The following is a 25,330-nucleotide window of genomic DNA, read 5'->3' on the forward strand; positions in this document are numbered from 1 at the left end:
TAGGAAGTTGTGAAAAATATTGTATAGAGTCCTACATGCCCTTTGTGCTGCTTTCCCTCAGTGGTGGCCTCTTGTATAACTGTAGCATAATACCAAAAGCAGGAAACTGAAGTTGGTATAATACTATTGCCTAGACTATAGGCCTCTTCAGTTTTCACCAGTTTTTATATACATGCATATGTATTTGTATAGTCCTATAGAATTTTACTCCATGTTCCAGTTCTTAAAAGGAAAACATTTAGTGTTTTACCATTAAGTGTGGTATAGGATTTTTTAGCTATAGGATTTTTGCAAACAGTTTCTGTAGGTTGAAGAAGTTCCTTTCTGTTCCTAGTTTATTGAAAGTTTTGTTTGTTTTTAATGAATGGTAGTATCAAATGTTTTTTCTGCTTTAATTGATGTGATCATGTGGTTTTCTTTTTTTAGACTGTTAATATGATAGATCACCTTGATTAATTTTCAAATAATGAGCCAACCTTGTATCTTGGAATAAACCCAACTCGATGTGGTGTATTTTTCTTTTTCTATATTGCTGGATTCGATTTGCTAATATTTTATTGAGAATTTTTGAATCTATAATCATGGGGAATATTGCTTTTGTTTGTTTTTTAATATTGTCTTTGCTTTTGGTATCAGAGTAAGGCTGGTCTCATAAAATAGTGCTAGGAAGAGACTATAGAATTGGTGCTATTTGTTCAGTAAGTATTTCATAGACTTTGTCAATGAAACCATCTGGGCCGGTTTTATTGATTTTTCTAAAACAGCAACAACAAAAACAGTATGATTATCTCATGTTTCCCTGTTAATTTTTCTGATTTCTGCTCTTGTTTTTATTTTATTTGCTTGTTTTAGGTTCTTTTTGTCCTTTTTCTGATTTTGTCAGATGGAAGCATAGATTAGTAGTTTGAAACTTTCTTCTTAAATGTATACATTTATTGCAACAAATTGCCCTACAAGCACTGCTCCAGCTTTGTCTTAGAGATTTTAGTAAATTTTGTTTTTATTTTCATTCAGGTCATTGTGTTCTTCTCTCCTCATACTTCTTTGATCTATGAATTATTTAGAAGAATGCTGTTTAGTTTCCAAGTTTTAGGAGACTTTCCTGTGACACTTTTTTTTTTTTTTTTTGTATCTAGTTGATTTCATTATGGTCAGAGAAAATACACTTTCAATTTGTTGATACTCCATTTGATTTATCTAGTGTTCTAAATTTTTCTAATGGTTCTTATAAAGATTACACTGTATGTACATAGTTATTACAGTCTTCCAGGGTGAACATTTTATCATTTAAGTGAAATATAATCTTGCTATCACCAAAGCTGCTTTATCATCTCCCCATTATGGTATAGTCATCCTTACTATTACCTCTATATACATTGTTAATGCTAGGATTTTTTTACTTCTGTCAAAAATAACATTTAAAACTCAAGAATAGTTTATTTACCTTTCTGTTGCCTTTTCTTCATTTCTGTTGTTCTGAGTTTCCTCTTGTTATCCTCTCCTTCCTGTTTGAGTAACTTCCTTTAGCCATTCCTTGAAAATAGGTCTGCTGGCTAGAAATTACCTTAGCTTCCCTTCATCTGAGTAGTCTTTATTTCATCCTCAATCCTAAAGACTGTTTAATGGATATAGAATTATTGACAGTTCTTTTCTGTAATACTTGAAAATACCATGCAGTTCCTTCTGGTGTCTGTGGTTTTGATGAGAAATCCTTTGTCTTTTGTTCTCCTGTATTTCTCTCTGATGCTGTGAAGATTTCTTGTTGCCTTTCATTTTCAGAAGTTTGATTATGATGTGTCTAGGTGTGTGTTTCTTTGGGTTTTTAACTGTTTTCCTTAAATTAATAGGTTTATGTCTTTTGCCTCATCTGGGAAGCTTTTAGCCATTATGTCTTCATATATATTTTTGTTTCTGCATTTTTCCTTTTTTTCTGAGCCTCTGGTAGAATAAGTGATGGATTTCTTTTTTTCTTTTTTTGGCCCTGCAGGTCCCTGAGCCCTTTGTTCACTTTTTAAAAAGCTTTTTTTTTTTTTTAAATGATGTCATCTCCATTTGATTTTTGTATATTAATCTTACATCTGGAAATCTTGCTGAACTCACTGATTAGTTCTAATAGCTTTTTTATAGTTTCTGTTGGATTTTCTAGATCGATGACCATATTACCTTTGAATAACTACAGTTTTATTTCTTCCTTTTCAATCCAGAAGCCTTTTATTTTTCTTACTGTATTACACTGTCTAGAACATCAAGGAAAATGTTAAATAGAAGTGGCAAAAGCAGACTGTTTACCTTGTTCCCTATCGGGGAAAACATTTGGTGTTTCACTGATAAATAATAGTGGGTTTTTTTCTATAGCTGTTAGTTATCGTGTTGAGGAAGTTTCCTTCTGTTTCTACTTTACTGGAAGATTTTATTAGGAATAGATTTTGGATTTTTATCAGGTGTATTTTCTGTGTCTATTGTGATAACCATGTGTTTTTCCTTTTTTTAGCTTTTTAATCTGATGAATTACATTTATCAGTTTTTGAATGTTAAGTAAATCTTGCAGTCCTGGGATAGATCTCATGTAGTCATGAAGTATTATCCTTTTTTATATTATTAGATTTAATTTGCTGATCTTTCATTAAGATTTTTGCATCTCTGTTGATGATGAGATATTGGATTGTGGTTTTCTTGTAATGTCTTTGCCTGGTTTTGGTATCAGGGTAATGCTGGCTGTCTTTAATTTTCTATAAGCATTTGTATGGAATTGGTATTTCTTTTTTAAATGTTTGGTCAAATTCATGTGAGGCTCCCTATGTCTGGAATTTTTTTATGGGAGAAAGCTTTTAACTACAGATCCAATTTCTTTAATAGATAGAGGGCTATAGCGGACATTCCTTCTTAGATTGCTCCCTCTCAAGACCTACCTGCTACACTGAAAAATCAGCCCACATGGAGAAGTCATGTATGGGTGCTCTAGTTTACAGTTCTCATTGAGCCCATTCATCAGCCATTTCAGCCCAGAGGTTAAATGGTAAGTGAAGAAAGAAGTCATCTTGGAAGTAGATCCTCCAGCCTCAGCTTTTGTAGCTGTTGAAGTCAATGCCAGTCATTTGACTCTTCTAGAAGAGGCCTCAGATAACTATGAGGCTGAGAAGGGTCAATTCTGCTTACCTTTCTGAAGTACTGGCCTGTTGGATCTCTATGCATAACAGTATGTTTGTTTTATGCCACTAAGTGTGTTGATGGCTTGTTGTACAACAGAAGGGGGTGGCTTCATTTCAGTAGGACTGGGATAGAGGTTTCAGTCCCTACATATCTGAAAATATCTCTACACTCTTAATTGGCTTTGGAATCCTTAGTTATAAAGAAATTCACTCTCAGAGCTTTGAAGTTATTTCTCCATTGTCTTCATGTATCAAAATCTTGCCAGTGAAACGATATAAATCTGATTCTCATTCCTCTGTGGGGGTAACGTTTTCTCCCTTTTGAAGCTTTTGGGATTTTTGACCTTCAGGTATTTCTTTGCAGTGCACGTAGGTAATTTGTAATCCATTTCTGTCTGAGGACTCATGTCTTTGTATTTACTTCAGTGTATTTCTACTACTTTAAATTTTTTTTTTTTTTTACTCCCTTTAATTTTTTTTTTTTTTTTACTCTTTTAAGTCTCCAAGATTTGAATATTTCTTGATTAATTACAGTTGGTTTCCCCCTTTCACCATGTTGTCCCACCAAATGTAGGTGATTCTTGGCTATTTTGTTGTTGTTGATTTTTGTTTGCTTTTTAAGATGCCCTTTTACGCACTCTGCAAATACTCTCCGTTCATGGCTGCCTATATCCAAAGGTTGTTGGGAATTGCATAGTACCAGGAAAAGTTTAGGGGTCCTGGTCTTCCTATGTGTCACTAGATACTGGGAAATGTCCTGATCCTTTGGGGATAAATACATGTTATTTACTTCTTTTACCCATGGTCTAAAGGCAGCAAGAAGAGGTGACCCACTTGCTCCTGCTGAGGCTTCTCAACTAACAGTGCTTTGCTTTCCTTCAGGAAGTCCCTTCCCATTTTTGTCCCTTCAGTGCATGGAGCAATACCCACTTTTGGAATCAATTTTTTTCTGGGGAAAAACTCCTGAGTATATGATTACCTCCTTTAATCTGATCTCATTTGCCTTTTGTTTTTAAAGAGATGCCTGATTATTTTGGTTTCTCTAAGGACATCTATCCCTTTGTTTTTCAGGACTCTACGAATTTAAGGAGCTGATAGAACCCTGGAGTAGGTGCTCTGTCTACTCTTTTAGTCTAATTGTGGTCATTTTGTTTAAAATGCACAGAAGTTTCATGTGCTGTTTTTACATGCACATGTAGTTCTTTTTCTTCTGCCAGTTCTTTCTTTCTTAGGCTACTCTTACTACTGGATTGAGAAACTACTTGTGTGTCTCATAATCTTGGATCTGTTCATCTATCCTTGAATCTCAGTATTGATAAAAATCCTCTTTTTTTGGGTTATGTTAAGGGAAATTATAATGCTTTAGTTTATGACCTTTTGACAAGGCTACATAGAATGTTATCAAATAAAAGTGTTGCAGTGTAGCTTGTAGAAATTTTTAGGAACCTATTGCTTGTGTCCCACATTTTTTTGTTTTATATAAAAAAATACTTAGAATGATTTTTACCTACTAAAATAATCACAATCTTATGAAGTTGTAAGAGTCAGCTTTTAGTATATTTGCATAGGCTTTCATTTTGAGTAAAGCAGAGTGCTTATTTTTTCCCTAAACTGGTGATTTACTTGAGACTTCACTATATTAAAAAATGATCTTTTTTTTTTTTTCCAGGGCAGCATCTCAGACATGTTGAAAAGGATGTTTTGATCCCTAAAATAATGAGAGAAAAAGCCCGAGAGAGATGTTCTGAACAAGTTCAAGGTAAGATTCAAATATTCATATAAAGATCAAATACATTTTTTATAATATGATCTGAATTTAATCCTTAGCCTCAGAGTCAAGTAGTCAGTGAATTAATATGTATGAATTGCTTCTCACCCTTTCACGGAGATACCAGTATTTCAGCTTTCAGAACTTCCAGACGGTGTTCAATTCATTTACAATTTAAAAATATTCTCCCAAATTACTAGTAAAAAAAAATTTTTTTCCCAGGAGTACAGTTACATATATAGAGAAACTTGGTTATTAGTATTTTAGAGAAACAAGTTATTCTGGTGATTTCGATAGGGAAAGAAGAAACCTCAAATGTAACATGTACCTGTTTTTTCTTCATCAACATATAATTATATATTCTAAGATGATTTTCTTTGGTGCCATTGTATATTACTGTATTGTTAATGGAATCTCAGTAGTACTTACATTGAGTCTTTTTATTTTTTACTTTTCTATATCTTACATTCTTAAATGGATGATATTTATGTAAATGAATGCATTAGGCACCCACATAAGTATGTTTTCTTTAGAAAATGTTTCTTAACGTAGGATACTCCTATATTCTGTACATCTAGAGACATGCTGTTGATTAATAATAAAATTTAGTGAAAACATGTAAACAAAGCAGTGGAAGGTGAAAACTGAGGCCATAGATGGGGGGTCATTAGAAAAGCAGATGACAGTATTACTGTAGAAACAAATGTCTTTTTAAACAAATCTATCTCCTGAAATGGCCATCTAAAAGAAGTAGTAGTAAAATTTTTTGCTGATGTACACCATTTTCCTGGCTCCCCTTCTTCATTTTTCCCTGTTGTCTTCTTCCTTGAGGGACTTCAGTGATTCTTTGTGAGGACGATGGCCTGTGATTCCCATCGGCAAGTTTCTCTATAGAGCCAGGCTGTGTCATCTGTAGTTTTGGGACTGTGTCAGTAATGTTTGGATGCTGGGAACATTTGTGTCCCTCTGATGCTGTTCTTTGAGAATGACCTTTGAAATCCTTGGATTGAAGCAATAAAAGAAGAGTAATTCTCACAGTGGACATTGTGTGGTGGTCATTTCTGTTTCTTAGATGACTTATTGTGACCTATTCCAGTTTCACATCCATTCATAAGATTTAAGTTAAATCCATCCATAAATAACGTTATCAGTAATTACTTAGTCTATGATACTAGTTTTGCTTTCACTGTGAATTAGTTGTTTAATCAGAGCACCTTCCTTGCACTCACACCCCCAGGTATCAGGAGTAACTAACCCATTGCCACCTGCAGGCAGGGTTCACTGCAAAGCTAGAATTGGCAGGTGTCATGCGGATAGTCTGGAGATAATTCTCCACTTGCCTCAGAACTTTAAAATAAGTAAATATATGTGTGTGTGTATATAAGTGTGTGTATATATACACACACACAAACACATAGATATACTTATATATAAAATCTCCTGACCCAGGTGAGGGAGAATAAAAATTAACAATGTGTAATGGAATTATAGGGCTAAATTTTTACTACCAGGAAGATTTACTTGCTACTGATACATTGGTTCAAAGTTATAAATATGAGTTGTATTTATTCTGTTTTTAACACATTATTCTGATATCTAGAAAGAAAAAAGCTAGCTAACTCAATTATAGATTGAGTTTTTACTCACATGATACAGATGAAAATGCAGAAGAATTGGGTTTGAGTTTCAGAACTGCCTTTGCTAACTCATAAAACGAAACTGTTTTTGGTTTTTTTAAAACAAATAAGAGTATAACAAAATATAAGTTTGTGTTGCCCAACTATCATATAACGAGTGGTATAGAAAAAATGTTTATTTTTTGCTTTATCAAAAGTTAAGTTGTTTTTAGGATGTTGACTTGGTTAAGTCTTTCTTAAAATATACTTAAAATCTTCTGAAGACTGAAAGCATCTTAAAATTTGAGATCTGCTTGGGTTTTTTCAATGCATTTGTCCGTGTTAGAACATGGTGTAACAATTGATTTTTGAATATTTGAATCTTTTATAGATAATCATCTATTGGTTTTTTTTTTTTTTTTTTTTTTTAGGCCCTATGGTCTAAAACTGTTATAGAATCCAAAATTACTTTATAAAACAATACTCTTTAGTATTCTTGCTTAACCATGTGGTTTAGTCAAGAACATGCATTGGTGTTCAGCAGCAGAAGAGCTATATTTGAACTGAACAATAAGATGTAATTTAGAATCAGGACACTCACCTTGTAGTTTATTTACTATTTATAGCCTTTGCTTTATTAAATAATTGTAGGATTTTTATATAAAAGCATTGTGTGTGCTCACTGTATAGTTTTTCGATAAAGATACAGGAATTTTAATAAGTGATCTGACTTTCTGCTAAATGCCTTAAACCTGATGATGTAGGAAAGCTTTTCTGTTTGATTTTTTTGCATGTCATTTCATCCCAGCTGATCATAAGAACTGGGTCAGACTGCCAGCAACTTAGGTTTGTGAAGGGAATGGAACAGCTTTTGCAGGGACAAAGAGAAATGAAATCACTTTCAATGAAAGAAGGATGCCTCATTATAGTCACCAACAGCAGTTATTGACAGCTACACTTCCTATTAACAAGGAGCATTTAACTAAGAGTTTGGCTGTTGGATCTTTGGACTTGATCTAATTTGCTAGCATTAATTAGTTTCTTTTGAGCACAGACACTTGGTGCTCACAGCTATAGATTTGGAGGGCTAATTAGGATAGAAAATTGAACAGAATGGGGTAAGGCATTAACCTTCAACCATTACCAGCTGGGACACTGATAAAGACCACAGAGTCCAAATGCTCCCTATTGATGTGAAGAGTACCCTAATGAATATCAATTTCAGCCAGGTTGCTATATTCTTACTAGTTCTCTCTCCATTATAATTTTTAACCAGTTTCTGCGATACCTTCATTATCTGTATATACACTATTGGTTTTTACTCTACACTGATTTAGTCCGAGTTGCACATTTCATCTTATGTTTAAACACAATTAAAATTTGTCTTAAGTAGCTGATAACATTTAGAATGTTTCATTGTTACATGCCTTAATGCTTCTAAAACTCTATTTTTATTTACAATTCATGATTCTTATTCTACAGTGAATGTTTATAAAGTCACAATAACTGTCATTTCAAGTAATGAAAACTATAACCAGAAACAAGAAAATCTCAGCTTCTGGGTAACAAGTAAGCAGTATTTGTATTAAACTGGTGTCAACTTGATAATCTTTGTCTTTATACAATATGCTTCTTTGCATTTTTTTTTATATAGAAAAATAGTACCCATTAACCTTTTCTTTTGGAATTTAACCTTGATTTGATGAGTAAAGGTGGCTTGACTTAGAGATTAGATACAGAACTGAGAATGCTGATCTTGTTATTATTTACACTCAGATAAGATTAACTGTTGGTAGAGTATACATCAACAGAAAAGCAAGTGATCAATTGGTTGAGATAGAAAACTAAACTTTACAGTATTCTTTTGCCAGTGATGCTGGCAATGAATAGAGCCACTAAAATTACCAGTGTATTTTTAGATATTAACACAATGAACACTGACAATGTTGGGAACAAAACTGAAGGAAAATTCTAGAATGTCATGGCTCTCTCCAGGTCTCCCATTTTCTAAAAGCCAAAACAGAAAAATGTCTTTCATCAAGTGTGATGGTGGAATCACTGCTTTTCTTGGATCTGGGAGTTACCAGCTTGTGTTTTAGGAAGACGGTTTGACCTCTGGAGGTTACTTTTCATTCTGTGACTTTTTCGATGTGTTTGACTCTTTGCTAATTTAATTTATATTTTCTGTGTTAGTAATACTGTGTCACCTATACTGTATGGTTGTGTGTGTGTGTGTAGTTTGTCATATATACATTGTATAGAATATACACATATGTAAACTATGCATTCTCATGTTACAGTTTGTCTTCTGGAAATAGTCCATGAGAGGAAGAATCACTGAATTGCTGCTTTGTAAAAATTCATTATATTTTGTTGCTTTTTCTGAATTGCATAGTTGGCATTTGATATAAAGCTTCCACATTGAATAATGAAATTAACTTTAAAAATAACTTTTTTTTCTTCTTGCTATAACACATCAAGACCAAAGAAGTACTGTCATTGGGATGGCCTGGAGCTCTCTTTAACCTAGATGTATCTACTGCTCACTAACTCCCTTTTTTTTTTTTTTTTTTTTTAATTTTATTTTAATGTTTCTTTTGTATAATGTCTTCAGTTTGTTTTGATCTTTTGCCCAATAGGTGGTAACAGTTAGTTCTAAAGAAATTCTGTAAACCATAAGGAAGCACGGATTCTTCATTTCTTTGAGACCCTGCAGAGCTGTAGTAAACAAAATATCTGTCATCTTCTGTCAGTCACATGCAATGAAATATGTTATATTTTATAAATTCCAAGGATAATATGAACTGACAGGAAAAAATGAAATTAAGAAAGCTTTGGATATTCTTTAGGATGTTTATAGGTGGAAAACTATCAAAACTTTATTAAAACAAACTAGAGGGCCGAAGACTGCACATGGTCGAAGAAATCCATCTTTTATCCAACTGTGTTACTTGAACCTGCCAAAAACTTTCCCTTTGTTGTCTGAATGGTGCTGTTACCACCACATATATTTTTGCCATTGAACAGTTCATCAGTGTTAACTAACACTTAGGAGGGTCAAATATATAAAATCACCAAGTGTGATGCATATTGTTAAAAGAGTATGTTACATACACTAAGAAATATAGAGAGATTGAAAGTGCAGTTCTTCTTCTTTGGACCTGCGCTGGACTCATCGTGTATTTACACTCCTGGCTAAGGTTTCTTACAGCCAAAGGGAAAAGGCACGTGAAATGGAGGAGACCAGGCACAAACTTCCAAGAGCCCTCTCCCAGTAGTCACTCAGGATGTGCTTAATTCCTCCAGTGTTGAATTGTGACTCCATGTGTGAAGTGTTGTGTACTAGGGAAACTCATTAGAGACTTAGTCCTCAGAGTTTTTATTAGGAGTTGGTCACACAGGCATCCTTTGGTTAGCATTACCAAAATTTCAGACTCCCATAAGGAAAGCAGGTGTTCAGCATAAACCATATGGTTTGCACAAACAGTTTAGACACAGTGAGCCACTCTTAGCAATTAGGGAATGGTGGGAACACTCCCAAAATCCAAGTTGTCAGACACCAGCTAGGCCAACCTTCCAAACAGGCTTTTCTAAAGATAACAGCATCAGGCCTGCCGTGTTCACCCCTTTCTGTACATGGACATAATACAAATTAATTGCCAATAAGTACTTGTGTATGCCTCTCAGGCCTGATGTCATGACATTATGAGTAATAGACCTATATCTGACAAATACAGCTGAATTATTTTTAAAATGACTGAGCAAGGTGTATGGTGGTCATTACTTATTGATTATAGTGGTTCTCCGTTATGTTTGTTAATTCATACCTGTATTGTAGAACTTTAATGGCTTATCATGACTGCCTTGTTTCTGCATAACAGGGCAGTTTTGTAATTATAACCATACATAAGTACTCTTGAATGAATTGGCTAGTTTTCTTCCCACAGAGGGAGGTGTAGTCTCTTTGAGTTTTTGAAATAAGTTAAATCTGTAAATGCTAAATCTTTAAATGACGAAATTAGCAGGGAGTTTTGTCAGGGCAGATGAATTTAATATCTCAAACGTAATTTATGCAACTTATTTTTGAAGGTCTAAGTGTGAAAAGTCTACATTTGTGACTTGAAACTTAGGAATATTGTTAAGATGAATAAATAATATATGAACTAACTTCTTTATTCTTCTTCTTTGTTTACTTCATTAACAAGTTTTTATTATATCCCAGCTTTCCTAGGCCTGACCTTTCAATGATTTTGCTGTAATAGTTTTAAATTCTTTATCTTATGAGAAACTAATCCAAAATTAAATATGGGCTTGAAACAGTACCATCCCTTGTTTACAAAACCTAAGTACAAGATCACATTTCACTTAAGTTAACTGATGATCCTTAAGTTGTAATTGACATTCTTTCAAGATAATCAAAACAGATGACTGGTTAACTTCGTGCAAATACTCACAAATTTATATATATATATGTGTATATATATAAAATTATTTTTTTAAAAGATTTTATTTATTTGACAGAGATCACAAGTAGTCAGGCAGGCAGAGGGTGAGGGGGAAGCAGGCTCCCTACTGAGCAGAGACCCCTCCCCCCACCCTGCCCCAGCCATGCAGGGCTCCATCCCAGGACCCTGAGATCATGACCTGAGCCGAAGCAGAGACTTAACCCACTGAGCCACCCAGGCACCCCACAAGTAATTATATTTTGACTGAAATACATTCTTAGAGGAATCTTGTCTGTTGGAAAGGGGGTTAATTTATAAAGGGGGAAATCTGGTTTGTACAAAACTCTGGAATGCATTTAGATTTAGAACCACTTAAAAAATAATCAGTTCCTTTTTACAGAGGGCTAGAATTTGGTTGGAACTATAATGTATAAAACAGATAAAGACAACATTTTATTGTAGTATGTTTAATTTTATTACATTTACAGAGTCAACATGTAGAAACAATTTTGCATTATTTTCATGAAGCAAATTATAAATCAGATATTACAGATTACAGATGTAGCCTAGTATGCATTTCCTCTTCCAGTTCATCTTTCTGGCTTTCTTTTTGAGGAATACAAAATAAAGAATAAATCCTAAATCATATAATGTAGTAGTCTAAGTAGTAATGATTTCTTATGATTTACTCAGATTTTTGGAATATTGTCCAATTAAACAGCTAAGAGAGAAATTTTGATCCGAGGCCCAGAAATAAGTTTATCTGGCATCATATTTTAACATAGTGGTTGTCTAGCATTCAGTTGTACTATTTGCATATATTTTAGTGTTATCCAATTACTATATCACTAAAGATATATTTTTATTTTATTTTAGAGTTAAAGATTTTATTTACCTGACAGAGCGAGAGCACAAGCATGGGGAGCAGGAGAGGGAGAAGTAAGCCTGTCGAGCAGGGAGCCCAATGGCAGGGCTCAATCCCAGGACCCTGGGATCATGACCTGAGCTGAAGGCAGATGCTTAACTGACTGAGCCTCCCAGGTGCCACTAAAGATACATTTTTACAAGCAAAAAAGAATTTTCAGGTTTCCTTATGCACTTGAATGGAACCTTAGGGTTATATGGAACATAGTCATTCAGAAATGTTTACGGAGTATTCCCTAGCCATTGTTACATGGACAGTGAATGAAACAAATTCTTACCATTACAGACCTTACATTTCAATGAAGGAGGGAGATAAATATTGTAGGTTATTATAAGTAAATATAAGTGATCTGGAGAAAAAGTTGAGTGAGGGCCATGGGGAGTGCTAGAATGGTGCTGCAGTTCCTCTCTTCCTCCTCCTCTACCTCCCTCCCTCCCTTCCTTCCTCTGTCCCTCTCTCCTTTTCTCTAAGATTTTATTTAATTGGAAGAGAGAGAGTGCAAGCAGGGGGAGGGGTAGAGGGAGAGAATCTCCAGCAGACTCTTTTGCTGGGCACAGAGCCCATCGTGGGCCTAACCTGACAATCCTGAGATCATGACCTGAGCCAAAACCAAGAGTTGGATGTTTAACTGACTCAGCCACCCAGATGCCTCAGAGCTGCAGTTTCAAATAGGTGGTCAGTATAGTGCTCATGGAGAAAGTGACATTTGGACAAAATTTGTGAAAGAGTGAGATGTGCAGATATCTCTGGGAAGAGTGATATAAACAGTACATGTAGACCTTGAGGCACTAGACGAAGCTGGCGTGTTTGAGGAACACCTTAAAGGTCACTGTGGCAAGGTAGAATGAGCGAGGAGAAGAGTGAAAAGTGAAGGGTTCAACAAAGTAATAGAGGGCAGAATCATTTTGGTAGGTACTAAGAGAAATGGAAAGATGTTGATGGCTTAGAGCAGTTAGAGAGACCGGGTCTAGTTTACCATTCGGTAGCATCACTCACTGTTGTGCTAAGTGTAAATGCATTAGGGGCAAGGACAGGATCAGGGACACCAGTTGAAGGACATGATGGTGGATTAAAAGGGTGATAGCAGTGGAGATGATGAGGATGAACACATTCAAGACCTACTTTGAAGGTAGAGGCAACAGGAAAGAGATAGCTTCCTATTAGTTGTCCTGAACAAGTAAAAGGATGGGACTGTAGTTACCAGAGATGAGGCAGAATTTATGTGAAGAAATATTATTTTAGTTTAGTTTTCAGTGACTGGAGTAAGAGTTTAGTTTGGACATGTTAACTCTGAGGTGCCTAGTAGACATCTAAATTTGAAGCCACTGTATTAATAATATTGTATTAAGCAGTAGTAAAAATTAATCAGTTTTAAAGGGAAACAGGGGTAGAATGTTTATGCAAATGCAGTGGTTCTGGTATCAAAAACTGACATTTTTATTTCTTGGTTTTTCTTTAAGATTCCACATAGGCCATTTCCCTTCCAGAGCAAATCATAACTACACTGATTTGTTAATTTAACAAACTATACCTCAGTACTCGCAGGGAGAAACTAATGGTGCCAAGTACAGAGAGGAATGTGAGGATAAGGTCTCATACCATAATAGACTATTCAGTATTGTGTGATGGGTTAATATATCACACTTGGGGGGCACCTGGGTGGCTCAGTGGGTTAAGCCTCTGCCTTCGGCTCAGGTCATGATCCCAGGGTCCTGGGATCGAGCCCCACATCGGGCTCTCTGCTCAGCGGGGAGCCTGCTTCTTCCTCGCTCTCTGCCTACTTGTGATCTCTGTCTGTTAAATAAATCTTAAAAAAAAAAAAAAATCACAGTTGGTGTCAGAATCCAGGTATCTTAATTCCCAGTTTAGTGCTCTTCCATTAACATACCATTTAACTATGTCAAAGATAGCAAATATACTTTATGCTGACTTTCAGCAGTTGGAAGTGGTTGCCTACCATACTATAAGGGGATCAATCAAAAACCGTGTCATTAGATCACTTAGCTATGTCTGTCTTGGGTGGTAGATTTGGTAAGTGATGATATGCTTTGCATATGTTCTAGTTTATTTTTAGTTACTACTTTCCTGTTGCTGGATTGTGTGTGCTATGTATTATTTATCACAGACTTCACCAAAATGGAAACGTTATTTTCTTCCTGTAGCTTAAGTGATTTTGAGTTTTTATTTCATTTTTTGGGAACGTTTCTGGTATTTCCTATGGCACTCTTTAGAGCTATAGCCCTATACCTATGCAAACTATAAACCATTTACTTGTTAAAAATGCACTCATACCCATACAGCATAAGAATTTTTTACTAGAATTGAAACTTTTTTTTTTTTAAAGATTTTATTTATTCATTTGACAGACAGAGATCACAAGCAGGCAGAGAGAGAGTGGGGGAAGCAGGCTCCTTGCTGAGCAGAGAGCCCGATGCGGGGCTCGATCCCAGGACTCTGGGATCATGACCTGAGCCGAAGGCAGAGGCTTAGCCCTCTGAGCCATCCAGGTGCCCCGAATTGAAACGTTTTTATTTTCATTACCTTATATCTTATGAATGATATCACTCAGTAAAATATGTGGTAACCAGTAGCTGAGTCTATGAAGGATCATTAACAAATGTTAATATGCTTGCATCACTAAATAAAAGGGCATTATATAAAATCATACACATGGTATAGTTCTAGCACCATTATAAATATATGTTGAAAAAAGTAAATACATCCAAAATTTAATAAGTATCTGAAACACGAGAAGAAGGTGGATCATAGGCTCCGTAATCGGCATAGCTTTTTCATAGTCTTCAAAATGAAAACATTACTTTAAGCTTTCTTGTCTCCTACATGCACAAATCATAAATGTACAGTTTGTGGATTATGATAAAGTAAACATGGGTAATTACTGTTGAAGTCAATAAATAGAAATTACCGGAAGTCGTCCTTCTTCCAGTCTCCTCCCAATCACCGTCCTTTTCCTGCTCTGCAAAATAACGACCATTTTGACTGAGAACTGCATAGATTATTTTGCCTGTGTTTTAATTTAAATGGAACCATACAGCATGTGATCTTTTGTGCCTGGCTTCTTTCACTCATCATTATATTTGTTAGATTTATCCATGTTTTTGTATGAAGTTATAGTTCGTTCTTTCATTTTCATTGCTATATAGCACCATCATATGAATGTGCTATAATTTATAGCATAGAAATGGGATTTCTGGGTCATACACTGTATATAACTTCAATTTCAGTAGATAATGTTAAACAGACTTCCAAATGACTGGAAGTATACCTGATTTTTAAGAAACAGCCATAAAAGGGTATTGGAGGAAGAAAGAGGATGATTGATAGGTGATTTTTATTTTTATAGAAAGGATTTTTTAAAATTCTCCCATAATGAACATGTATTTGTAAATATTAAAAAAAAAATCAAACTCTTTGTATGTCTTATAGTACAAACATAATAGATCCTAAATAAGGAAAATATATTTGTAACATGTGACAAAGGTTTGCTATCCTTAATTTATAAAGACCTACTGGTTAGGAATTGGTGAATATCCAATTTAAAAAATGAGCAGAGGACACAAAGTTCCTTTTTGACAAATTACATATTATTAAACATGAAAAATACTTGCCCTCGCTTTCAGTGGGTGAATTGCAAACCATACCTACAGTATTATGTGTAACTAGCAAACTTGATATGTCTTAAAAGTTTATGATGGAGAAGTTCCGCTTCTGGCATGGCCTGATAGCTCTGATAGCTTATGATTTTGCATGTCTCTCTACAGAAAATAACTATAAGGTATGAACAAAATGTAAAAATAACAACATAAAGTCGTTTGAGTGTAGACAAAAGCAGTTGGAAGTCAGAGGGTAGTCACATTGAAGGAAGGGAATAGTACTGGCTGAGTCTCCATCTTGTAAGATGGCTGCAACTCTGACCAAAGCAAACAAACAAAAAAAAAACCCCCTTTAGTTTTTTAGTCTTTAGTCTTACTGGTCTGCAGGACCAAAAACAGGGTTCAGTGTAACTACTTAGAAAACTTTGTATTTATGTGTGATGCTGTAAGAGGAGGGTAAGAACATTAATCCCAACAAGTTGGGAGCTGGAGACAGTGAGCCTCATACTTTATCTAAACTCTGTCTCTGGCTCAGTCCTAAACTACATATGGAGCAAATTCCAAGCCACTCAGTTAAGCTGCTCAGTCACCAAACTTTGAGCTGCTACCCGCTATTCAATGTAGGAGAGATAGGGTCCCACAGTTTGAGGTCAGCAAATAAAATTGACCAAGTGAAAAAGAAAAAAAAAAATTCTTTAGAAAAAAAACAGAATCCAAACACTTTACATGATATTGATCGCACGATAGAATGCCAGATATTTCCAGGTGCACAGAAACAGGAAAACCTGATCCATTTTCAAAAGAAATCAACAGAGGGCTAATTTCACAATAACTAAGAGGTTGGAATTAGAGAAGAATATTAAATCACATGTTTAAATTGCTTAAACATGTAACAGAAAATATGCTTGCAATGAATAAAAAGACTGTAAATCTTAACAATTCAAAATAATAGACCCAAATTGAAATTCTAGAACTAAAAAATATAGTATCTGATATAGGAACTTCAGAATAGAAATGGCAGGAGTCATGAATCTAAAGATAGATCGATTGAACTAGCCACTCTAAACAATAGAGGAAAAATAATTTAAAAAGATGAACAGAATGTCATTGATTTTTAGAATATATTAAGGACAACCTTTATGTAATGGGAATTGCATACTTAGCATAATAGCTATAGTTAAAAATACTGAACATATTTACTAATAACCACGTATCTGTCCACAATGACCCAGCAGCTCTACCTAGGAGAAATGAATCCTTTCAATATAAGTTTCATTTCTGTATAATACGTACAGTAGATTTTTTAGAAGAGCCAAAAATGGAAAATAACCCAGGTATTTCTCAAAAGGAGAAGGGATAGCCTAATTGTGGTATACTCATACAATGGAATACTCTTCAGCAATAAAATTGAGTAACTACTGTTACACACTGCAGCACAGGTGAATCCCCAAACTATTATTGAGTGAAATATAAAAGAAAAATGAAAGAACATACTTAAAAATATATATATTCTAGAATAGGCTAAACTAATCCAAATGAGGGTTACACCATTAGGCTGGGAGTGGGACAGGAAGGAACTTTAAAGGAACTTACTAGAGTCCTTTTCAATATTCTCTAATTTGTTGGTTTGTGATGCAGAGGTGTGTATACTTTGTTTCATCGACTGCTATACTTAAGATTTATTTCCTTGATGTAACTTCCCTAATAAGAAAAAAGTAAACAAGTATAGAATTCTAGTCAGGTCCATGCTAAAGTATTTGTAGGTAAGAAAACATATATAGTGTATAATGTTGGCAAGGTTTTGGAGAAGCAGGTCTTTACACTGCTGGCTAGAAATACAGATCAGCACAATGTCATGAGAGGCATTTATGAGTATTTTCCTTTTTTATTTTAACTCCAGTTAGTTAACATATAGTGTTACAATAGTTTGAGGTCTACAATGCAGAGATTCAATATTTCCATATATCACCCCGTGCTCATCACAACAAGTGCACTTCTGAATCCCCATCACCTCTTTAACCTATCCCCGCATTCACCTCCCCTCTGGTAACCATCAGTTTGTTCTCTTTAGTTAAGAGTCTACTTCTTGGTTTGTCTGTTTCCCCTTTGCCCATTTGTTTTGTTTTTTAAATTCCACATAGGAGTGAGATCATATGGTGTATGTCTTTCTCTGATTGACTTATTTCCCTTAGCATAATATTCTCTAGCTCCACCGGTGTTGTTGCAAATGATGAGATTTCATTCTTTTTTATGACTGAATAATATTCCAGTGCATGTATAAGCCATGTCTTCTTTATCCATTCATCAATCCATGGACGCTGGAGCTGCTTCCATAGCTTGGCTGTTGTAAATAATGCTGCAGTAAACATAAGGGTGCACATATCCCTTTGAATTATTTTTTTATTCTTTGGGTAAATACCCAGTAGTGCAATTGCTGGATCATGAGATAGATCCATTTTTAACTGTTTGAGGAACCTCCATACTGTTTTTCACAGTGGCTGCACCAGTTTGCATTCCTACCAACAGTGCACAAGTGTTCCTTTTTCTCCACATCATCAGCAACACCCATTGTTTCTTGTGTTTTTTATTTTAGCTGTTCTGATAGGTGTGAGATGTCTCATTATAGTTTTGATTTACATTTCCCTAATGGTAAGTGATGATCAGTATTTATCTTTTGGCCATCTGGATCTTTGGAGAAATGTCTGTACATGTCTTTGGTCCATTTCTAAATTGGATTATTTTTTGAGTGTTCAGTTTTATAAGTTCTCTCTATATATTTTGGATACTAATCCTTTATTGGATATGTGATTTGCAAATATCTTCTCCCATTCTGTAGGTTGCCTTTTATTTTGATATAGTCCCAATAATTCATTTTGCTTTTGTTTCCCTTGCTTCAGGAGACATATCTAGAAAACAGTTGCTGTGGCCAATGTCAAAGAGGTTATTGCCTGTATTCTTTTCTGGGATTTTTTTATGGTTTCCTGTCTCACATTTAGGTCTTATAAATCCATTTTGAATTTATTTTTGTGTATGGTGTAAGAAAATGGTCCAGTTTTGTTCTTTTGCCTGTTGCTGACCAGTTTTCCCAACACCATTTGTTGAAGAGCAGGTCTTTCCCACTATATATTCTTTTCTGCTTTGTCAAAGATTAATTGACTATAGAGTTGTACATTTATTTCTGGGTTCTTCTGTTCCTTTTGGCTTGTGTGTCTATTTTTGTGTAAGTGCCATACTACTACTTTGTAACATAACTTAAAGTCCAGAGTTGTGTTGCCTCCAGCTTTACTTTTCTTTTTCAAGATTGCTTTGGCCATTTGGGGTGTTTGTGGTTCCACAAATTTTAGAATTCTTTGTTCTAGTTCTGTGAAAAATGCTGTTATTGTTTTGATAGGGATTACATTAAATGTCTAGATTGCTTTCGGCAGTGTTTGTGCTTACCAGTGTTTGTGCTTCCAGTCCATGAGCGTGGAATATCTTTCCATTTTGTGTCATCTTCAATTTCTACCATCAGTGTTTTATAGTTTTCAGAGTACAGATCTTTTACCTCTTTGGTTAGGATTATTCCTTGGTCTTGTATTTTGGGTGCAGTTGTAAATGGGATTGATTTCCTAATTTCTCTTTCTGCTGCTTCATTATTGGTGGATAGCAGTTTTTTGCTGTAGCAGTTCTAGCAGTTCTAGCAGTTTTTTGCTGTAGTCTTCCAAGTTTTTCTTTGTAGTATCATGTCATGTGCAAATAGTAAAAGTTTTACCTCTTCCTTACCTATTTGGATGCCTTTTTTTTCTTTTTGTTGTGTGATTGTTGTGGATTGGACTTTCAGTACTATGTTGAATAGCCCTGGTGAGAATGGACATCTTTATCTTGTTCTTGACCTTAGGGGTAAAGCTCCGTTGAGGATGGTTTCATAGATGGCCATTATTATGTTGAAGTATGTTCAATCTAAACCTACTTTTTTGAGTATTTTTATCTTGAATGGATGTTGTATTTGGAAGCTTTTTCTGTGGCTGTTGAAATGATCATATAGTTCTTATCCTTTCTCTTATTTATGTGATGTACCCTGTTGATTGATTTGTAAATATAGAACCTCCTTGCAACCCACTTGATCCTGGTGAGTGATTGTTTTTTTTAATCTGTTATTGGATTCAGTTTGCTAGTGTTTTATTGAGGTGTTTTGCATGTGCGTTCATCAGGGATTTTGGCTTGTAGTTCTCTCTTTTAGTGGTGTCTTTGGTATTGGTATCCAGATAATGCTGGCCTCTTAGGCTGTATTTGGAAGTATTCCTCTCTTTTCAATATTTTGGAATATTTTAAGAAGAATAGGTACTAACTCTTCTTGAAATGTTTGATAGATGTCACCTGTGAAGCCATCTGGTGTTTTGGGAGGTGATTTTTTTTCCTGTTGGCTTTTTTTTTTTTTTTAAGGTTTTATTAAGAGGGAGAGAGAGAGAGCAAGCACAAGCTGGGAGAGAGGGAGAAGGAGAGAGAGAACCAGACTCCCATTGAGCAGGGAGCCTGATGCAGGGCCTGATCCCGGGACCCTGGGTTCATGACCTGAGCCAAAGGCAGATGCTTAACTGACTGAGCCACCCAGGTGCCCCTTTTGGGAGTTTTTGAATTACTGATTCAGTAATTCAATTCAGTAATTCAGATTCTTTTTTCATTGTTAGTCTGTTCAAATTTTTTACTTCTTCCTATTTCAGTTTGATAGTTCTATGTTTTCAAGAATTTATTCATTTCTTCTAGGTAGTCCAGTTTGTTGGCATCTAGTTTTTCACACTATTATTTTACAATTTTTTGTATTTCTGTGGTGTTAATTGTTATTTATCCTGTATCATTTGTGATTTTATTTACTTGAATCCTTTTCTCCGCTTTTCTTGATAACTTTGGCTGGAGGTTTATCATTTTTACTGATTTTTTTTTTTCCTCCCCAACAAACCAGCTCCTGGTTTCATTGATCAGTTCTGTTGTTTTCTTTTCTTTTCTCTTTTTTTTTTTTTTCCCCTGTATCATTTACTTCTGCTCTAATCTTTATTATTTCCTTCCTTCTCCTGGTTTTAGGCTTTGTTTTTCTAGCTGCTTTAGGTGTAAGGTTAGATTGTTTGAGATTTTTCTTCATGAGATAGGCCTGAGTTGCTATACATTTCCCTCTTAGAACAGCTTTTGCAGCATCCCAAAGGTTTTGGATGTTGTGTTTTCATTTTCATTTGAGTCCATGTACTTTTTAATTTCTTATTTCCTGGTTGACCCATTCATTGTTTAGTAGCATATTATTTAACTTCCATTTGTTTGTGGTCTTTCCAGATTTTTTTCTTGTGGTTGGCTTCTAGTTTCATAATGTTGTGCTCAGAAAAGATGGATGGTATGACTTCGATCTTTTTTAATTTCTTGAGGCTTGTTTCGTGCTAATATGTGATCTGTTCTGAAGAATGTTCTGTGTGCACTTGAAAAGAATGCGTATTCTGCTGTTTTAAGATGGAGTGTTCTGAATATATCTGTTAGATCCATTTGTTCATGTGTCATTCAGAGCCATTGTTTCCTTGTTGCTGTTCTGTTTGGACGATCTGCCCATTGATGTAAGTGAGATGTTAAAGTCCCCTACTTACTATTGTATTATTATTGAATAGTTCGTTTATGTTTGTTATTAAATGTTTTATCCATTTGGGTGGTCCTAAGTTTGCACAATTTACAGTTGTTATATCTTTTTGTTGGATTATTTCCTTTATTATTGTAAAGTGTCCTGCTTTGTATCTTGTTACAGTCCTTGTTTTAAAGTCTATTTTGTCTGTTAAAAGTATTGCTACTCTGGCTTTGTTTGGCATCCATATGCTGCTTGATAGCTGTTTGTTTATCCCCTCACTTTGAACTGTAGGTGTTGTTGGGTCTGAATGAGTCTCTTGTAGGTAGCATATAGATGGGTCTTGTTTTCTATACAGTCTGACACCCTGTGCCTTTTGATCACAACATTTAATCCATTTATATTCAAATTACTGACAGATACGTGTTTATTGTCATTTTATTATCTGTTTTGTGGTTGTTTTTGAAAATTTTCTCTGATCCTTTCTTGTCTTTCTCTTTTTCCTGTTTAGCTGATTTTCTTTAGTGATATATTTGGATTTCTCTTTCTTTGCATTTTTATTTAGTGGGTTTTGATACATGGTTACTGTTAGGTTTGTATATAAAACATCTTCTGCATATAGCAGTCTACACTAACTTGATGGTTGTTTAAATTTGAATCCAGTCTTCTCTCCTCCCCACATTTTAGGTATATGTTATTATATTTTATGTCCCTTTTTTGTGTGTGAGTTGCTTGATTGATTTTTTTACAGAAATACTCATTTTTACTTTTTTTTGTGTTTCCTGCCTCTGTATTGTCATTTTTTTTTTTTAATCTCTTCCTTCCACTTAAAGAGTACCCTTTCATATTTGTTGTAGGACTGCTTTAATGGTCATGAACTTCTTTAGTTTCTGTTTATCTGGGAAACTCTTTTCCTCTCTATTCTGAGTGATAGCCTTGTTGCATAGAGTATTCTTGGCTGCAGAAGTTTCTCCTTGAGCACTTTGGAAGCCAGAGGAGTAGCATGATATATTCAAAGTTTCTGTTGAAAAATCTCCTGCCAGCCCTTTGGGTTTTCCTTATTAAGTTACTGGGTTTTTTTTGTCTTGATGTTTTAAAAATTTTTTCTCTATCACTCTATTTTATGAATTTAGTTACAGGGGCACCTGGGTGGCTCAGTGGGTTAAGCCGCTGCCTTCGGCTCAGGTCATGATCTCAGGGTCTTGGGATCGAGCCCCACATCAGGCTCTCTGCTCAGCAGGGAGCCTGCTTCCTCCTCTCTCTCTGCCTGCCTCTCTGCCTGCTTGTGATCTCTCTTTGTCAAATAAATAAATAAAATCTTAAAAAAAAAAAATTTAGTTACAGTATGTTTTGGTGTGTGTTGATTTTGATGGGAGTTCTCTTTGCCTCCTGGATCTGTATATCTGTCTCCCCCCCACACCCCACCCCACCCCCGATTAGGGAAGTTTTCACCTGTTACTTCTTCAAGTAAATGTCCTGTTCTCTTTTCTCTCTCTTCTTCTGGGACCAATATAATATGAATGCTATTATGTTAGATGGAGTCACTGATTTCCCAAAATAAGCCTATTCACGTTTTGTGTAATTCTTTTTTCTCTCTTGTTCAGCTTGATTACTTTCCATTACTCTGTCTTCTAAGTGACCAGTTCATTTCTCTGCTTCTTCCATCCTGCTGTTCAGTCCACCAAGCATCTTTCTCATTTTGTTTAATGAGCCCTTTATCTCTGCTGTGTTATTCCTTATCTCTCTTTAAAGGGTCTCACTCATGTCTTCCATTCTTGTCTCAAGTTTTGTGAGTGTCCTTATGATCACCGCTTTAAAGTCTCTATCAGGCATGTTACTTACATCTGTTTTGTTTGGATCTGTGGCCGTGGCCGTGGCCTTGTCCTGTTCTTTCATTTTCAATTCCTTTCTCTCTTTCCTCATTTTGTCTGCCTCTCTGGGTCTGTTTCTGTGTGTGAAGAAAGTCAACTGTGTCTTCTCTCTTGTATGCAGTGACTTTATGCAGAGGAGGTCCTGGAGTCTCTACAGCACATGTCCCCTGTTCCTCAGAACCTGGCACTTCAGGAGAGCATCCCGTGTGTGTTGCTTAGATCCTATTGTTTTGTCTGAGTCACTTTTCCTTTCAGTGCAGCTGTTGGCACTGACTCTCTGCCTGTTGTGGGCTATGCTTACTCTTTGTGGTGTTAGTGGGACCCCAGTCAGGCCATCTCTGAGGGGTGTGCCTGCTGGGGTTCTTGTCAGCTGGGTGGTGGTGGTAGAAAAATTTGCGCAGGTCCACTAGTCCCATGTCAGATTTCCCAAAGTGCTGTGGCAGTCGGGGCTGTGTGGCTGGGTGGGGAAGACAGTGATGGCTGGCCTGTGGCTGGACCCTGCATGTGACATTGGTGGGGGGTGCATGTATGGGAGTAGTAGCTGTGCATCTGGTGATGGGTGTGATGCACATATGCTAACAAAATTTGCCCTGAGCCCAGAACTGAGGCTAGCCGGCTTTGACTGGGCGAGTCCTCAGGAGAATTTGTGAGGGTGGCACACTGCTAGAAATTTAGCTAGCAAGTGTCTGTAGCCCGGCCTCCTGCAGGTCCCTCTGTGTTTGTGCTGGCAGGTGGGGGAAGGAAATGGTGCTTGCCAGCTCCCTCCTTTTTGGAGAAGTCCCCAACACTCTCTGAAATCAGTATTAATAGATCCTGTCCCCTGTGTGGCCCTGTTGTTTGTAAACTGCCCTTTTTCATTTTGCCTTTCCCCTCAGGCTGCTGTCTCTTTAAGGGCAGCGGCCAAGCCATCCTCACTCTCCAGTGCTGAGTCAGCTGACTTCTAAAGCTCCAGGTTCCGAGTCCCACTTGTTTTACAAACTCACTGAATTCAGCCCTTTTGGATTTTAAAGCCAGAGATCATGGAAGTTAGTTTTTCCCATGTGAGCTCCCAGGTGTGAGGTGTGAGGAGCTTTCTCCTTCCTGCAGGTAATCACCTCCATCTTTATTATCTTCTTAACCTTTCAGATGCAGCTTCTTCTCTATATTGAGTTGTGGAGTTTGTTCTGCTAGTCTTCTAATTGCTTTCCAGTTTATTGACTTGAATGTGGATGATATCTAGTTGTAAATGTGTGATGGGGTGAGCTCACAATCCTCCTGCTCCATCATCTTCCCAAGCTCCCACAATTTGAGTTTTTTTTTTTTTTCCCCTAGCCCAAATTAATACATGTGGCTACTGCTTAACCTAGCATTTACAGTGGGAGGAGTGTCTCTTAAGGAAATGATCAGAGGTATCCAATAAAATATAGCTTAGTATATCTGCCCCTGCATTATATATAATATGGAATATTGCCCAAAACTTAGATGTCAACAGAGTTTGATTACATAAATTATGTTATAGGAAATGATATATACACATTTGTAATCATAATAAGTCCACTGTTGACATGAGAGACTAGTCACAATATATCATTTTCATTCAGGGATTGGCAGTCTACAGTCTCATGGTGAAATCTTGCCCACTGCCTGTCTTTGTGTTTCATTGGAACACAGCTATGCCCATCACTTCTGTATTGCCCAAGGCTGCCTTCCCACTGCAATAGTAGAGTTGACTATTTGCAACAGATACTGTATAACCCTCAAAGCTGAAAATATTTACCATGTGACTCTTTACTGAAAAATTTCCTCACCCTTGGTTTAAATTAAAAATTATAGGAAAGGCTTACCAAAATGAACTAATTCCATTCTTTTTTTTTTTTTAAGATTTTATTTATTTATTTGACAGAGATCACAAGCAGGCAGAGAGGCAGGCAGAGAGAGAGGAGGAAGCAGGCTTCCTGCTGAGCAGAGAGCCTGATGCGGGGCTCCATCCCAGGACCCCGAGATCATGAGCTGAGCCAAAGGCAGAGGCTTAACCCACTGAGCCACCCAGGCACCCCTAATTCCATAAGTTTTTTATGATCATTTACAATGGACCAAGTATTGCACACACACAACACTGTGCACATGACTATGACAGAAACAGATTCAGTCCTTATTCTTATTGAGTTTAACCAGGGGAGATAGTTATTCAGTAAGTATTCAAATTAAAATTATGGCTAATACTATGAAGAAAGAGTGCTATAAAGAAATGCTTCTAAAGAAATGTTAGAAATATCTGTGATTTAAAAAATCTGTTCTTGGGGCACCTGGCTGGCTCAGTTGGTGGATTGTGTGACTTTTGATCTTAAGGTTGTAAGTTTGAGCCCCATATTGGGTATAGAGATTACT

General features: G+C 36.0%; 1 protein-coding gene across 2 annotated transcripts in view; it reads left to right on the forward strand.

Moving 5' to 3' along the window:
- CMC1 (C-X9-C motif containing 1) overlaps positions 1 to 25,330 on the forward strand; it is an 86,757-nt gene that overhangs the window by 18,480 nt on the left and 42,947 nt on the right. For both annotated transcript variants that reach the window (XR_004383087.1, XM_032861013.1), the window contains exon 2: positions 4,819 to 4,908. Coding sequence is in view for 1 of the 2 variants with exons in the window: in XM_032861013.1 (XP_032716904.1) it covers positions 4,819 to 4,908 (90 nt within the window). In the remaining variant the exon portion in view is untranslated. The remainder of the gene's footprint in view (positions 1 to 4,818; positions 4,909 to 25,330) is intronic.

The sequence above is a fragment of the Lontra canadensis genome, unplaced genomic scaffold (assembly GCF_010015895.1).
Source record: "Lontra canadensis isolate GAN:19392208 unplaced genomic scaffold, GSC_riverotter_1.0 scaffold20, whole genome shotgun sequence".
Lineage (NCBI taxonomy): Eukaryota > Metazoa > Chordata > Mammalia > Carnivora > Mustelidae > Lontra > Lontra canadensis.